The following is a 15819-nucleotide window of genomic DNA, read 5'->3' as shown; positions in this document are numbered from 1 at the left end:
CATTTATTTACTTACTTTCTTTGCTCAGTGCAGAAGTTGGTCCATGAGTAACTGGTGGGATATTGTATTTAAGGTGCTCTATCTGAATGCATGTATCAATTGTGAAAAGATTGAAGATTTCAATGCACAAGTTGAGATAAATGTATATGATTTAATTCCTATTATAGTGACACGGCTCAGTGTAACTAAGTTTAGGAACTGAAAACACTCAAGTGCAGAAGTAAAGATGTCTTGCTATAATTTCGTACAGCCTTTGAGAGATTTCATACTGTTATTTTAGTCTCATTACCCAAAGAGAGAAAGATATACTTGGCACAGTGGAAGCTCATTAGAAGTTTGCCGATTAATTTGTGGGATGGCAGGATTGATTTACGAGCAGAGATTGAGCATTCTAGGCACATATTCTCTCGAAGTTCGAAGAACAAAAGGTGGTCACATTGAAACTTAAGTAATTTTTATGAAGTGTGTAAGATCATCCATGATCTAGAATGGCAGAGCAGACTTGAAAGGGTGAATGACCTACTCCTATTCTAATATCCTTCCATGCTTCAGATGAAATTGAATGCCGAAATGTCAAGTGTTACATTTTTATGCGAAAGATGACATGCAAGATAAAATAGCCTACAATTCCAAAGTGGGTATAGAAACAAAGGCATACAGGACTTCAGAATCAGAATAGAAAACTGGAAATGCAGGACTGGTTTCATCTGGCATTCTGAGCCAATTCTGACACTGCATTTTAGGAAAGGTATAAAAAATTTAGAAAGGATTCAGAAAAGGTTTGAGAATGGCTCCAATTGAGACATTTAAAAATATGGAGAGACTGGGGAACTTGGAGTTCTAATTAGAGAAAGTTGAGGGGGGACTCGATAGAGTAATTCAAAATCATGAAGGATCGAGAAAGTGTAAATAGTAACTGTTCCTATTGGTGGAAGGATCAATAATCAGATTACATGGATTTAGGTTAATAGCAATAGTATTAAAATTTACATCAGGGAATATTTTTATGCAAGTGATTAGGGATGTGGATTAAGAATTTTCTCAGCCGAAGAATTTGGTGAAGGCAGGTATAAAAGCGAACTTTGAATGCAGATAGCCAGCACCAATTCAATGACTAAACAATGTCCTCCTGTGCCTTAATCATGATTTATATTCATAGAGTCATAGAGATGTACAGCATGGACACAGACCCTTCAGTCCAACCTGTCCATGCTGACCAGATATCCCAACTCAATCTAGTCCCACCTGCCAGCACCTGGCCCATATCCCTTCCTATTCATATACCCATCTAAATGCCTCTTAAATGTTGTAATTGTACCAGCCTCCACCACTTCCTCTGGCAGCTCATTCCATACATGCACTACCCTCTGCGTGAAAAAGTTGCCCCTTAGGTCTCTTTTTCTTCATGATTATTTACATACAACCTTTCACCAGCTAAGTTTCAACTTCTTTCCTCTTAAATTGACCAAAAATATGCTCACATGCATCTTCAAACACTTAGGATCAACAAAAAGTCAAAGAACTTGCCACACCTGTACAACAGATTAATTTGTTTTGCTTGCTTGTTCAACTGTGGTTAATCACATGACAAAGACTACTCGCATAAGAGAATAAAATGTGACAGAAAAGAATTGATATCAGCATTTTAAATCTGAAGTCTTTTCAAAAGATATGCAATAGCACTAGGTCAGTTAGGATAAAACATACAAGGACAACTATAATGTTAGAAAGTTTATTCTTACCTGGATGGAGTTCTCATCTGACTTTTCAGTGCCAACATCTGTAACATTCAGTTGTAAACGATACAGTTTTGGTTTATCTCTGGAATCTGAACCATCTGCAACATTTTGAAATAAACAGTTTGGCTTGCGTGCATCCAACTTTTAAATTTTCATATAATTTTTTGTTTTAAAATTTTGCATTTGTCATCAATTTGAAACATGAAATTATGAAAAACTAAGGTATAAACACCAGAACATCAATTACTGAATTCAGGTTTGAAATGTCAATAGCTTCCAAGTGTCTTTTTTTAAAATCATCGTTGGATCTGAGAGAGCACTATTTCACAATTGGATGAAATTCTTTATTTGCCATCAAGCTATGACTGGCAACATTTATTGAATACATATCTCAAGAGTTCCTAGCTGGCAGCATACAAGTTTGCCCAGAGAAATAAGAGAGGCACCAATTGAAAGGTTTTTCAATAGGTTACTCAGGATAGTTTGCGTGTCACTGAAAGGTTTTCGGCAGTGAATGAGTTGATGAGAGGGAGACACAGAAGCAAACTCTATTAGGAGTGCCGCAGTTAGTTACACTGCTTGTAAGGTCGCTGAACTACGCAGCTTGCATGTAGGGGACTTGGAGAGAAGTTAACAGCAATTGGATGGCTAAGTGCTGCATGAACAAGTTGAGCAATTAGTGAGCAGGTCATATTCAGGACTCAAGAAATCCTGGACATCTGAGAAAATGGAAATGAATTGTTAGGTGGGGCAGGTTATTTGGGCTCAAAAGAAGCCTGCAAGTCTAAATACTTTGTTACAGCTGAGTGTAAAATGGTTGAAAAGCTCACAAGCAGTATTTGCTTGAAGAAACTCAGTAAGATTGGAGTTCAGGCAAAAATCCACGGCAGGACTGGTTCAGTTAAGTAAAGATACTCTCAAGAGATTGAGAAAGGTAATTGACTAAATGGGAGCAGTCGTTGAGGTAGTTCATAATGGAGTGACTATTAAGAGGGAGTTTTAAGAGATTTTTAACCCCTTGTGAACTTTAATGAGATATGATTACCTACCATGACATGAAACATCTGAAGGGATCTAAGAAATCAGAGAATCTGCCTCGACAGCATTTTCTATTTGATGTGTGCTATGCAATGTTCACATTCTCTTACCTATATTTACTATGTTCACAGAGGAATTTCCTTTTGAGAAGTTGACTAGGTTAAGTTTTAATTACTGGAAATTAGAAGAAAGTCTTATTTTAATCTTGGAAGATTGTACACTATTTTTCTTTAGAAAAATGTAGGGGTGCTCTGCATAATGTATTAGTTTTGCTGACAAAAGCAAAAGCAAAACCTAAGCACTTATTTGTTTCTGTGCCTCCATGGAATTCCCAGAATACTTGTTGCCATAGGGCTTTTCCTTCTATACTGTAATCATACATGTTACTCTTCACACCTATTAAATTCTAGGCTGAATTGGAGGCATTTTAACTTATTAACTGCATCATTGGTCACAACCTATCAACTATATTCAGTTGTCAAGTAGTATAGGCCAAAAGACAAGTAAGATCATAAGTGGTTGGAAAGTCTAACATATTTATAAATTAAACTTGTGCAAGATATTTAAACACGCATTCACTCATTAACAGATGTACGAGAGAAAAGGAGGTCTGTTGTGGCAGTGGTAGTGTCAACTGCCCCTGGCCAAAATATCAATGCTTGAGTCCTGCCCACCCAGATACTATGTAGTAACATGGAATATGGTTGATAGAAGATTGTATTGCTTCTTGCACTGGAAAATTATTTTTAATGTACAACAATTATATATTTTTAAACAATTCCTAGTCACTGCTAGAATTTCAAAATGAGCAGGGAAGAAATCAAATTACAAAAGACACTAATGGCATGCCACTAAAAAAAGACTAAATTATATTTTCAGAATTTAACTAGATCACAAAAGGAACTTTTCTTAAAAGCACTTCTATCAAAATCACTTGAAAGTTCCATGATCAGTATGCCTTTCATCAACAATACTAATATGGTACACAGATGTCACCTTGGACTTCGGTCGCTAGTTTTTAATGTGCAGGATTCTAAAACAACTGACAGTTACTCCATTTACTAAATGTAACAGCTCACAACAAATATTTCGGCATATAGCAACATGGAAATTACTTTCAGTTGCAGAACTACTGCACTTAAAGTTAGGGTTTACATTTCAGATCTAATCCACATACTATTGAGCCTGCACTAGTCAAGTTACATTTCCAGATTGTATGTAGGCACAAAGCTAACATTTCAGTGAACTTTTAAGACATTACCATAAATTGATACAATATAAAATTTAATTATAATGCAGCATTCTGGATTTTCTTTCAAACTAGTGCTCCAGTATTGCATTCTAAAATTCTATGCACTGATAATTAAGATCACTTGCTCTTCTGTTCCATGACACCACTGATCTCCTAACTCCCTCAATCTTTCCTTGACTTGCCATGTTCTGGAAGTTCATCCCAAATTCTTTGAACAGCATAAAACCCGTGACTTCACGTCTCTTCAGTTCCAAAGAGCTACTGGACTCTTAGTTCTGTTTTTCTCTCCATGGATGTTTCCACACCTGCTGAGTTTCTCCACCATTTTGTTACCATTGATTTATAGTCATAGAGCTGTATAGCACAGAAACAGACCTTCAGTTGAATTCGTTCATGCTGACCAGATATCCTAAATTAATGTGGTCCCAGTTGCCAGCACTTGGCCCATATCCCTCTAAACCCGTCCTATTCACGCAGATCCAGATGCCTTGTAAATGTTGTAATCATACCAGCCTCTACCATTTCCTATGGCAGCTCATTCCATATATGCACCACACACCATGAAAATGTTGCCCTTTAGGGCCTTTTTAAATCTTTCCCCTCTCACCCCAGACCTATACTCTCTACTCCTTCACCCAGAGGGATATCTACCTTATCTATTTACCCTATCAATGCCCCTCATGATTTTAAAAACCTCTAAGGTCACGCCTCAGTCTCCAACACTCTAGGGAAAACAGCCCCAGTCCATTCAGTCTCTCCCTATAGCTCAAGCCCTCCAACCCTGGCAACATCATTGTAAATCTTTTCTGAACCCTTTCAAGTTTTACAACATCCTTCCTAGAACAGCATGTTCAGACCGCATTATGATTGTCCATTTTTCTGATGAATTTACACACCACCTATCTGAATTCATAACTAGTGATGACAAATGTGATTAATTATGACTAACTGTATAGCATCTCTGAGGAAGGGTAACTGAGGAAACGTTAACTCTGATTTCTCTTCAGATGCTGCCAAACCTTTCCAGCAATTTCTGTTTTTGTTTGTGTACACCACTTAAGTTTTTTAAGCCTGTTGTTTGATTCATCATTCAAAATGTTGACAAAAAATTGCTGAGTGAATTTATAACAGCCAGATTTGTCATTAGAGCAGTGTAGACTGGACCTGTGCATTGGAACCATGCAGAATTGACACTGCAGGCTCCAAGGCAACCGCCCAAAAAATTGAAAAGGCCAATGGTAAACTTCCTTATCTGGAATCCTCCAAGATTTGCCCAGAAAGTCTTCAGGAGGGTTCCAGCAGACTTAGGCTTAATAGTAATAAAATCTACTCTAGCTCCTGGGTTACCACTAAACTGAACCTATAACTCACGAATGTAAGGAATGTCAGTTCAGCCATGATCCTATTGAATGGGACAGCTGGCTTGAAGGGTCTTTTGACACTGCCCTCACCTGCACGCTACTTTCCCCACCCCCTTCAGTTACCTTACATACTTACCATTTCACTTACTACCAAGTTTCTGATGGACATTTATGTGACAAAATACAGCACCTAGTACTGTATAAAGCAGCATGATTGCTACAATGACCATTTGTGCTGCTGGATTCAATGATTTCTGGAATCTTCAGCTGTGAAGTCATTTAAATGAAAGTGAGTGTGTTAGCTAATCCATAAGGTGCGTTAGCTTTTATTGGTAGAGGGATTGAGTTTCAGAACCACATGCAGTACAAAACTCTAGTGCAGCCACACTTGGAGTACCACGTACAGTTCTAATCACTGTACTCCCAAAAGGATGTGTAACCTTTGGAAAGGGTTCAGGAGGAGATTTACTAAGATGTTGCCTGGTATGGAGAGAAGGTCTTACAAGGAAAGGCTGAGGGACTTGAGGCTGTTTCTGTCGAGAGAGAAGGTTGTTGAGAGGTAACTTAATTGAGACATAGATAATGAGGGTTAGATAGGGCGGACAGCGAGAGCATTTTTCCTTGGATGGCGATGGCTAGCACAAGGGGACATAGCTTTAAATTGAGGGGTGATACATATATGACAGATGTCAGAGGTAGTTTCTTTACTCAGTAGGAGGAGTGTGGAAGGCACTACCTACAGCAGTAGTAGACTCGCCAACTTTAAGAGCATTTAACTGGGCATTGGATAGGCACTTGGACGAGAATGGAATAGTGTAGATTAGATGGACTTCAGATTGGTTTCACAGATCAGCGCAACACTGACGGCTGTTGGGCCTGTACTGTGCTGTAATGTTCTATGAGTACTTTTCCCCAGTCAGATCAGGGATAGTGATAGGATTTCCAATCTTGATTTGAATTTCTGGGCCATTATTAAATCTTGCTATATCTGCACATGTCTTTTGGTAGAAAATGAGGACTGTAGATGCTGGAGAGTCGGAGTTGGAAATTGTGGTGCTGAAAAGCACAGGTCAGGCAGCATAGTCAAAGTCTCGGGCATAAACCCTTCAATATGAATGGGGAAAGGAAAGGTGGCTGAGATAAACAGGGGGGTTTGGGGCGGCAACGGGTGGATGCACATGGGAGGTAATTGTGATAGGTTGGTGGGGAGGGTGGAGCGGATAGGTGGGGCAGATAGGTGGGAAAGACGACTCCACCAATATCTGCTCCCAGGAGGTTCAATTCCACTCCAGGACATTCAAGATGTCCTCCTGTTTCAAGAACTGCAATTTCTCCTCCCACGTAGTCAATACCCTCCAACATATTTTCTCCACCTCCACCCTCAAACCCCATCCCTTCAATTGCAACAAGGATAAAACTCCCCCGGTCCTCACTTTCCACCCAAAAAACCTCCAGACAGAACACGTCATCTTCCGCCATTCTGCCACTATCTGCTTTCCACTGAGACCATTCCCTTATTGTCTTCCTTGTTAGGTCCATGCCCCCTCACCAACCCAGCTTCCACACGTGACACTTTACCTTGCCGTCGCACAAGGTGTAAAACCTGTGCCCACACGTCCCTTCCTCAACTCCATCCAAGACCCTAAAGGATCATTTCAAATCCGGATATTTTCCTGCACATCCACCCACCTCACCTACTGTGTCTGTTGCTCTCGATGTGGTCTCGTCTATATTGGGGAGACAAAACACCAACTTGTGGAGCAGTTCAGGGAACATCTCTAGGATATGCACCAAACAATCCCACCGCCTTCTGGCCAAGCACTTGAACTCCCCCTCCCGCTCCCCACAAGGACATGAAAGGCCTAGGCAGCCTCCGCTGCCAAATCAAAGCCATTGACCAACTGGAGGAAGAATGCCTCATCTTCTGCCTTGGTACCCATCAACCACACAGCATTAACATCGACTTCACCAATTTCCAAATTTCCCCTCTCCCACCTCATCCCAGATCCAATCTTCCAATTTTGCACCACCCTCTTTACCTGTCCTACCTGCACATCGTCATTCCCACCTATCCACTCCACCCTGCCCATCACAATCACGCCCACCTGCATCCACCTATTGCCTTCTCACCGACCTAACCCACCCCCCCTCCCCAGCACCACCCCCACATTTATCTCTCAACTTCCTTCCCCCTCCACATTCCTGAAGGGCTTATGTCCAAAACATTGACTCTCCTGCTCCTTGAATGCTGCCTGATTGCTGTGCTTTTCCAGTATCACACTTTCCAAAACATGTCTTACTTATCAAAATTCCAAATCAAACCAGCAGCTGCATACGTCTACCACTAGATGGAGCTTTAAAACCTCAATTAGGAGGCATTTGGAAAATTCAGATTAGATTAGATTCCCTACAGTGTGGAAACAGGCCCTTTGGCCCAACGAGTCTATACCAACCCTCCCAAGAGTAACCCACCTAAACCAATTTCCCTCCGATTAATGCACCTAACACTATGAGCAATTTAGCATGGCCAATTCACCTAGCCAGCACAGATTTGGACTGTGGGAGGAAACCGGAGCACTCGGAGGAAACCCATGCAGACACAGGGAGAACGTGCAAACTCCACACAGTCACCTGAGACTGGAATCGAACCTGGGACCCTGGTGCTGCAAGGCTGTAGTACTAACCACTAAGCCACCACATTTCACTACGCAAAGTCAAAATAGATTTACAGGTAATTCTCCTTTGTAAACACAAGTTGGGGGACCTTGAAGTTCAGGTGCACAGTTCTCTGAAAGTGGAGTCATAGGTAGACAGAGCAGTGAAGGCAGCTTTTGGCGCACTGGTCTTCATTATCAGTATACTGAATATAGAAGCTGGGAAGTTATGCTGCAGTTGTACATGATGTTGGTGAGGCCACACTTCGAATATTGTGTTTGGTTTTGGTCACCTTGCTATAGGAAGAATGTTATTAAATTAGAAAGAGTGCAAAAGAAACTTACAAGGATGTTGCCAGGACTCAATGGACTGAGCTATAGCGAGAGATTGGACAAGTTAGGAATTTTCTCTTTAGAGCATAGGAGATTGAGGAGGAAACTTATAGAAGTGTACAAGACCATGAGAGGCATGGATAGGATGAATGCACTCCATCTTTTTTCCAGGTTTGGGGAATTGAGGGCATCAGTTTAAGTTTAGAGGAAAAAGAATAAAAGGCAACCTGAGGGGCAACGTTTTTTTTGCAGAGGGTGGTGCACATACAGAATGAGCTGCCAGCGGAAGTAATTGAGGTGGGTACATTTACAAAATTTAAAAGGTATTTGGACCCTTACAATGGTATCACAATGTTCACTCCCACCACTGCCTCATATGAGCTAATTGCCGCACATTCCAGTATCAGATGTGCTTCAAGTCAAAAATAACCTAAAATGAACAAAGGTAAAGAAAAGAAAATTAAGGTAATTCCAGGGACTGTATAATTTACCCAGTCCATCAACTCCATACATCCCCAATTTTGCTCATCTCATGACTGAAAGACACATGATCTAGCAAGCTGAAAAACACAGCAATGGCTCACAGTAAATACTTAACATTTCTTGGAGCTCAACATTTATTTTGACTAATCCATGTATCATACAAATATGATTTCTAATTTATGTATCCTGGATAAAAGTACTTAAAGGAGTGGATAAAGAACAAAAAAAAGCACTCAAAGTGCAGAAAACCTGAAAGGAGTCTAAAGTGTATATAGATGAAATTGAAAGGAAAGCAAAGAGAACATGGAAAAGGACTGATATGTAAAATGAAGGAAAACCAAGTAATTTAATAAACACACAAGAGCAATAGATAACTAAAGGGCACGGTATATTAGGGCCAAAGGGTAACCTGTGGGAAGCTGCAGATGTTGGTTTGGTTCTTAATGAAGTCCCTGTGCTTGTTTTATAAAAGGAACAAGAGAGACATTGTAATGAACAAAATGAAATGTGCACTATTAACCAAAATTAAAACAAGAATACTGAGGGATTTAACATCTTTGAAAGTGGATAAACACACAGACCCCGATGAAATGTATCTGCGTCTACTTGAAAAAGCGAAAGATTTCCAAGAACTAGTAAAATCTTTGATAATAATTTCACAACCTTCTGGTTACAGATCTGGTGCCAAAGTACAGAGAGTCTGCATTTGAAATGGTTTAGTTAAGTATAGGCCAATCAGCCTAACCATGATGGTCTAAGTTACTAAAAAAGGCTAGGGACAGGATAAATTCTTAGTTTGAAAGACATTAGCCAAAGAGAATCAGCACTGATTTGTGAAGGCAAGTTTGTAATTAATTAAAGAGATTCACAATTATGAGTTGCTGGCAAGGTCAGTCAAAGACAGCATATTTGATATAATTTGCAGTACGGTGGCACAGTGGTTAGCAGGGACCCAGTTTCTTTCCAGCCTCAGGCGACTGTGTGGAGTTTGCACATTCTCCCAGTGTCTGCGCGGTTTTCCTCCAGGTGCTCCAGTTTCCTCCCACAATCCAAAGATGCGCAGGTTAGGTGAATTGGTCATGCTAAATTGCCCATAGTGTTCAAGGATGTGTAGATTAGGTGCATTAGTGAGGGGTAAATATAGGATAATAGGGTAGGGGAATGGGTCTGGGTGGGTTACTCTTCAGAGGGTTAGTGTGGACTTGTTGGGCTGAAGGGCCTGTTTCCACACTGTAGATTCTATGATTCTATGAAAGCAAGGGTTAAATTGTCACAAAATTAAACAGCCATAGGATCTAAAGCAGTGTAACAACTTGAATTCAGAGACAGGAAGCAAATGCCTAATAGTTGATAGGTGCTTTTGCAGATCAAAGGCTATATTCAATGAGATTTCTGCAGGCGCAGTATACTCGATCCCTTGCTTTTTGTAGAATGTAACAAGGATTTGGACTTGAATGTATGGATAGAATTTTAAAAATTTGCATATGCCACAAAAGAACGGTTGCAGTTGATAATGAAGGAAGTAAAAGGTAGAAATGGACTGATCAGGTGAGTTAGAGTGGCAATGGGAGTTAAATCCAACTATGTGAATACCACATTTAACAAAGGTTAACAAAGCAAGAGGATATAAAGTAAATAATACGATGCTAAGAATTATAGCGGAACAGAGGAACCTTGGAGTGAATGACTCAAAGATCCCTGAAAGTGGCTGGAAAGTTTACTTCATTACCTAAAGTGTACAGCATCTGAACTGGAAGTTTATGCTAGAACTACTTAAACCGGAGCTGGATTACGGTTTGAGGTCTGGTTACCATATCATAGGGAAGATGCAGCTGTACTAGAGTGCGTATTTGAACTGAAGATTGTAGCTACTTTAACTTCATAAGACATAGCAGCTGAAGGGGGTCATTCAGCTCATCAAGTCTGCTCTGTCACTCGATGAGGTCATGGCTAATCTGAATTCTCAACACCACTTTCCTGCCATATCCTTGCAACCCTCAATTCCCATACGGATTAGAAATCTGTGCATCTCAGCTTTGAGGAGTATTCTTTATAACCCAATTGTGACACCTCTCTGTGGTAAAGAATTCTTCAGAATAATGAGAATAAAAGCAAATTCCTAATCTGTCTGAAATAGGTGACCCCAAACTGAGATTATGCCCACTAGTTCTATGTTTTTGCATAAGGATAAACAACTTCATGGTATCTACCCTGTAAGCTCCCCAAGAATCTTGTATGTTTCATTTTAAATTCTGATGAGCACAAGTCCAACCTACTCAAACTCTGATAAGAAAACCCCTCCTTACCTGGGATCAACACAGTAAACCTTTTGAAGACTGCCTCCAGTGACAGTACCTCTTTCCTTTGTTAAGGGGACCAAAACTATTCATAATATCTTGGGTGTTGTGACAATACTGTGGCTTTAAGACATGCGCTTTGTCCTTGTTTCTCTGAGAGGGAGATTGGAGGAACAGATGCTGAGCAGTCTACGAGAAGATAAACAACTTGTGAATGCTTTGGGTTTCGTTTTACAAAGTTGCAATGAAGCAGCCTGAATGGGTGTGGTCAAGCTCCCACAGAGAGAACCAGGCTTTTTAGTTTTTTCAATATCAGTTGCTGTTGGGGTCAGGTGGTGAAAGCTATTCTTTCCACATTCTCGGTGACAGCCAAAAGCTGGGGGTTCTCTGCCTGCTGTGAGAGCTGCATGCGAGACAAATCAGTTTTCTGAAATTGTCTTTTGCCAGGGATGAGTTTATGGGATATTATTAAATTGGAATAGTTAATTAGTTATAGTTATAGCATCCATAACTCTTAAGTTTTCTAATAGTCATTCCAATTCCTTCCTTTTGTGGTATTTTAACTATAGTTGATGAACAAAGTGGGCTTTCCTTTAAATCCAGTAGTTTGACCAAAACATATTGCATCTGGAACTCAATACCTTACATTTATCTTTAAAATAAGAAAATGTTGGGATCTAGACTATGTTCTGAATATTTTGAGGGGTTTGGTCTGGTTCACAACAGTGTGGCTCAACTAGTACCTTTTATAGTTTTTACAAGACTTCCCTAATTTTGCCGTCATAAATTCCTGATGACGGGCTTACGTCCAAAACATCGACTGTCCTGTTCCTCGAATACTGCCTGATCTGCTGTGCTTTTCCAGTACCACACTTTTCGACTGACTCTCTAGCATCTGCAATCCTCACTTTCTTAGTTCCCTAAATTTATTGCAAATCAAACAAATAAAAACATATTGCTTGCGTTCCCTCCTGCCTGATTAATGCAGGCGCAAGGATTTTGAGATTCATGCACAATGGACCCCCAAATCCCTTTGATACAGTTTTCTGCATTTAAATTCAGCTCCTTTATTTTCCTTCCCAAATTCATAACCTCATTTTCCCCAAGTTATATTCCAAGTTATTACCCATTTACTTTATCGGTCTACTTCCTTCTGGAGACTCGGTCATCCTTAACTTGCCTTCTCAATCTATTTTGGCAAAAGTACACACACATTCCTCATCCAACACATTAATATTAGAAATAATTGGGGTCCCAGCACTAATCTCTGTAGCACTTCAATAATTACAGGTTGCCGTCTTGAAAATGCCTGCCTTATCGCAAGTCTGTCTTCTACTAATTAATCAATTCTCTAACCACAAACTATGCTAACCCCAACACCTTAACTCTTAAATTAAATAGTCAAACATGTGGTACCTTAATGAATATCTTTTAGAACTCGAAATACATTACAGGGGAACCTCTAGTATCCAAACAAGATGGGCGGGCACTTTTTCGTTCGGGTAATCGATTATTCAGTTAATCAATTAAATGACTTTCCTCTGAGGCTTGGAGTTTTTAAAGTCTGCTCCCCATTCAGGAGACTGCAGAACCACAGCGTGCGACCCCTTACCCCTACCCACCCTCGTCCAACACCACCCCTGCTCCCCCCGCCGTCCAACACTGCCCCCGCCCTGATCTCTCCTTCTGGCACTGCCCCCGCCCAGATATCTCCTTCTGGCACTGCCCCTGCACCCTCTCCGGGGCAGTTGGACTGCACACCAACAATAAGACTACTGCTGCTGGTGCCTTTGTGGGGTAAGTCTCCAAATAGCACGCGCACACACGCACCCCCACAGGTGCACACAACATTTTGCTGCACCTTTTTGACAGGTTCCACCTCTGCCCTGTACAGGACAATGTTGGTCAGATTATCTGTGGGGGGGTGGTGGTGGTTTAGGGTACATCCCTCTGTAGAACCCCAGGGAAAGTGAGAGGGGAGAGAGAAAGGGCAGGTGGTCAGTCATTTGGAGACTGTGCCATTTTAATCACTGTAAACAAGAAACGCGATCACTGCTGGAAACACGTCTTTGATGTAATGTTCCTACTGGGGCCCTAAGATCTCCTTCGGATAATCCAATTTTCGGATAATTGAGGTTCCTCTGTACATCGAATTGCATCCCTTTTCCTCAAACGATTTGATAAATTTGTTAGATATGATTTCTATTCATGAAGCCATGCTGAGTCTGCTTGATCATGTTATGCATTTCTAATTAAAAACTAAGAACGTGGGGGGATCCAAGATGGCGGCGACCCAACAAATATGAGTTTATCGTGCTCCTCCCAAGACTTACCCGCCTCCACCACACTCACCAAATCATTCAAAATAGTTTTTACTTAATGTAATTAGTTTCTTAGTACTGAATTTAAACAATTTAATCTCCAGTAAAAATGACTAAAGGGAAGGGAGCCCACAGTTCTCAGCAAGCAGGAACCCCTCCCCAACTGCAGTAGAGACGTCCGCAGCCGCCCCGGGGAACTTACCTATGGTGGCGAGCCTCGTGGAAATCATCTCTAAACTCAATGCGAAGATCGATGCCTTCATCGAAGAGTCCCGGAGCCGATGGGACTCACTCTCGGCCGTGCTACAAAAGCACAACCAAGACATCAAGGAAATTGAGCGGCGAGTCAGAGGGGTGGAGCTAAAGGCCGCGACCTCCGAGACTATAGCAGAATCAGCCGTGGATCGGGTCCGGACTCTTGAACAGCGAGTCCAGACCTTAGAGAATCACATTGACGACCTCGAGAATAGAGGTCGTCGAAAAAATATTTGTTTGCTGGGCCTTCCTGAATGGAACGAGGAAGGCCAGCTTACAGCGTTTCTCGAACAGTGGCTTCCACAGCTTTGAAATCTGGAGGATGGATCAGGCCAGGTAAGGGTGGAATGGGCCTATCGGGTTGCAATACGTGGGCCCGGCTCGAAACCAGCGCCCCTGCCCGGTCCTGTTCCGGCTGCAGAGCTATAAGGAGAGGCAGATGCTCTTAGAAGTTTCCAGAAATCTTGGGAAAGATCCCCAAACCATGATTTTTAAAGGATCCAAGATTATGTTATTCCAGGACTTTTCCCCAGCTCTGGTCCAATAGAGGAAGGCGTTTGATGAAGCAAAGTGTTTAAGGGACTTAAATATTCAGTACTCCTTGTGCTACCCAGCGACGCTACGCTTTAACCATGAAGGGTCCATGCATAACTTCGGATCGCCGGAAAAGGCCAAGGAATTTTTGGACTCTCTTAGATAAATTGTAAGAGTTAATTGATGTTGTTTTGCTCTCCCCCCACTCCGGTTTACGTTCCTTTTTTCTTTAATATTAATCCCTTTTTTTAACCTTACTGTTTAATATCATCTTCGGGGGGTGGGGAGAGGGATTTATTTATTTGTTCTCTACTTAGTGATTTTCTGCCCCTTTTTATTTAGGCTGAGGGGGTCTAGTTAATGTTGGTGGGGGGAGGTGGTTACCTTATCCTATTTTATTTCTGTCTTTAGGAGCGGGGTTGTTTTCCCCTGTTATTTTGTATTATTATACTTAATTATTACTTGTTGAGGCTATAATTTTATAGTTATATATGTGTATACATGGCATTAACATTACCAAATATATCTAGGTGTTGGTGTGGGGGGCGGGGTAGGGTGCTCACTGTTAACTCTAGCTCTGTAGTATATTTGAATTTTCTTCATTCTATTGAGGAGCGCCTGAGTCAAGGGTGGGGCACTGGTTGGGAGAGGATACGATGGACGTTTGGAAAGGAAGTGATACCCCCTGGGAACAAGGGGGAAAAATCTCCATTTAAATACATCTTATATTTGTTTTATTTAGAAATAGTTTTTTATTATACTGTTGTGAGTGTATTAGAGAGCCTTTATTTTTGTGAATTTTATATGCTCTATGCTCAGGATGTTCTGGATAGGGTTTCCCCTCCCGAGGGGTCTCGGATTTGCCCGGACGATTATGGTTGATCGGTCGGTTAAGTGGTGCACCTGGATTGTCAAGGGGAGTAATTCACCAGTCAAAAGGAAGAAAATATTATCAAACCTCAAGAAAGAAAAGGTTGATATAGCTCTCCTACAGGAGACACACTTATTGGATAAAGAACACTTGAAATTACGACAGGGTGGATTTGATCAGGCCTTTTTTTCTTCTTTTAGCTCAAAAAGCAGGAGAGTTGTTATTCTTGTTCGGAAAAATTTTCCTTTCAAAATCCTAAATCAGATACAAGACGAATCTGGATGATATATTTTGATTTAAAGTCCTTATAAATGGAGAGGAATATGGGATCTTAAATTTGTTTTGCCCCCCGGCACATCCTTTTAAATTTATAACAAAAGCCTTCTCAAAATTGATGGCTCTCAGTGCTTGTCATACAATTATAGGGGGAGATTTTAATTGTATTATGGATCCGGAAATAGATAGGATTCCCAAGAGTACTGCAGGAGTATCTCCCAGATTGAGACAATTGATGGATTTGAACAAAGAATTAGGACTAGAAGATGTATAGAGATGCCTTCATCCACAGGGCAGAGATTTTTCTTTTTACTCCAATCCACATAAATGCCATACCAGAATCGATATGTTTTTTGCCCCCTTGATTTTTTTAAATTCCATATCATCCTGTAAAATAGGTAGTAT

General features: G+C 40.9%; 1 protein-coding gene across 6 annotated transcripts in view; it reads right to left on the bottom strand.

Annotated features, from left to right (window-relative positions):
* afdna (afadin, adherens junction formation factor a) overlaps positions 1–15819 on the bottom strand; it is a 240790-nt gene that overhangs the window by 116664 nt on the left and 108307 nt on the right. For all 6 annotated transcript variants that reach the window (XM_043696286.1, XM_043696285.1, XM_043696281.1 and 3 more), the window contains exon 9: positions 1743–1837. In XM_043696286.1, coding sequence (XP_043552221.1) covers positions 1743–1837 — 95 coding nt within the window. The remainder of the gene's footprint in view (positions 1–1742; positions 1838–15819) is intronic.

This window comes from Chiloscyllium plagiosum, chromosome 9, assembly GCF_004010195.1.
Source record: "Chiloscyllium plagiosum isolate BGI_BamShark_2017 chromosome 9, ASM401019v2, whole genome shotgun sequence".
NCBI lineage: Eukaryota > Metazoa > Chordata > Chondrichthyes > Orectolobiformes > Hemiscylliidae > Chiloscyllium > Chiloscyllium plagiosum.
Note: the sequence above shows the minus strand (reverse complement) of the source record. Positions and strands in the feature narration are given on the sequence as shown.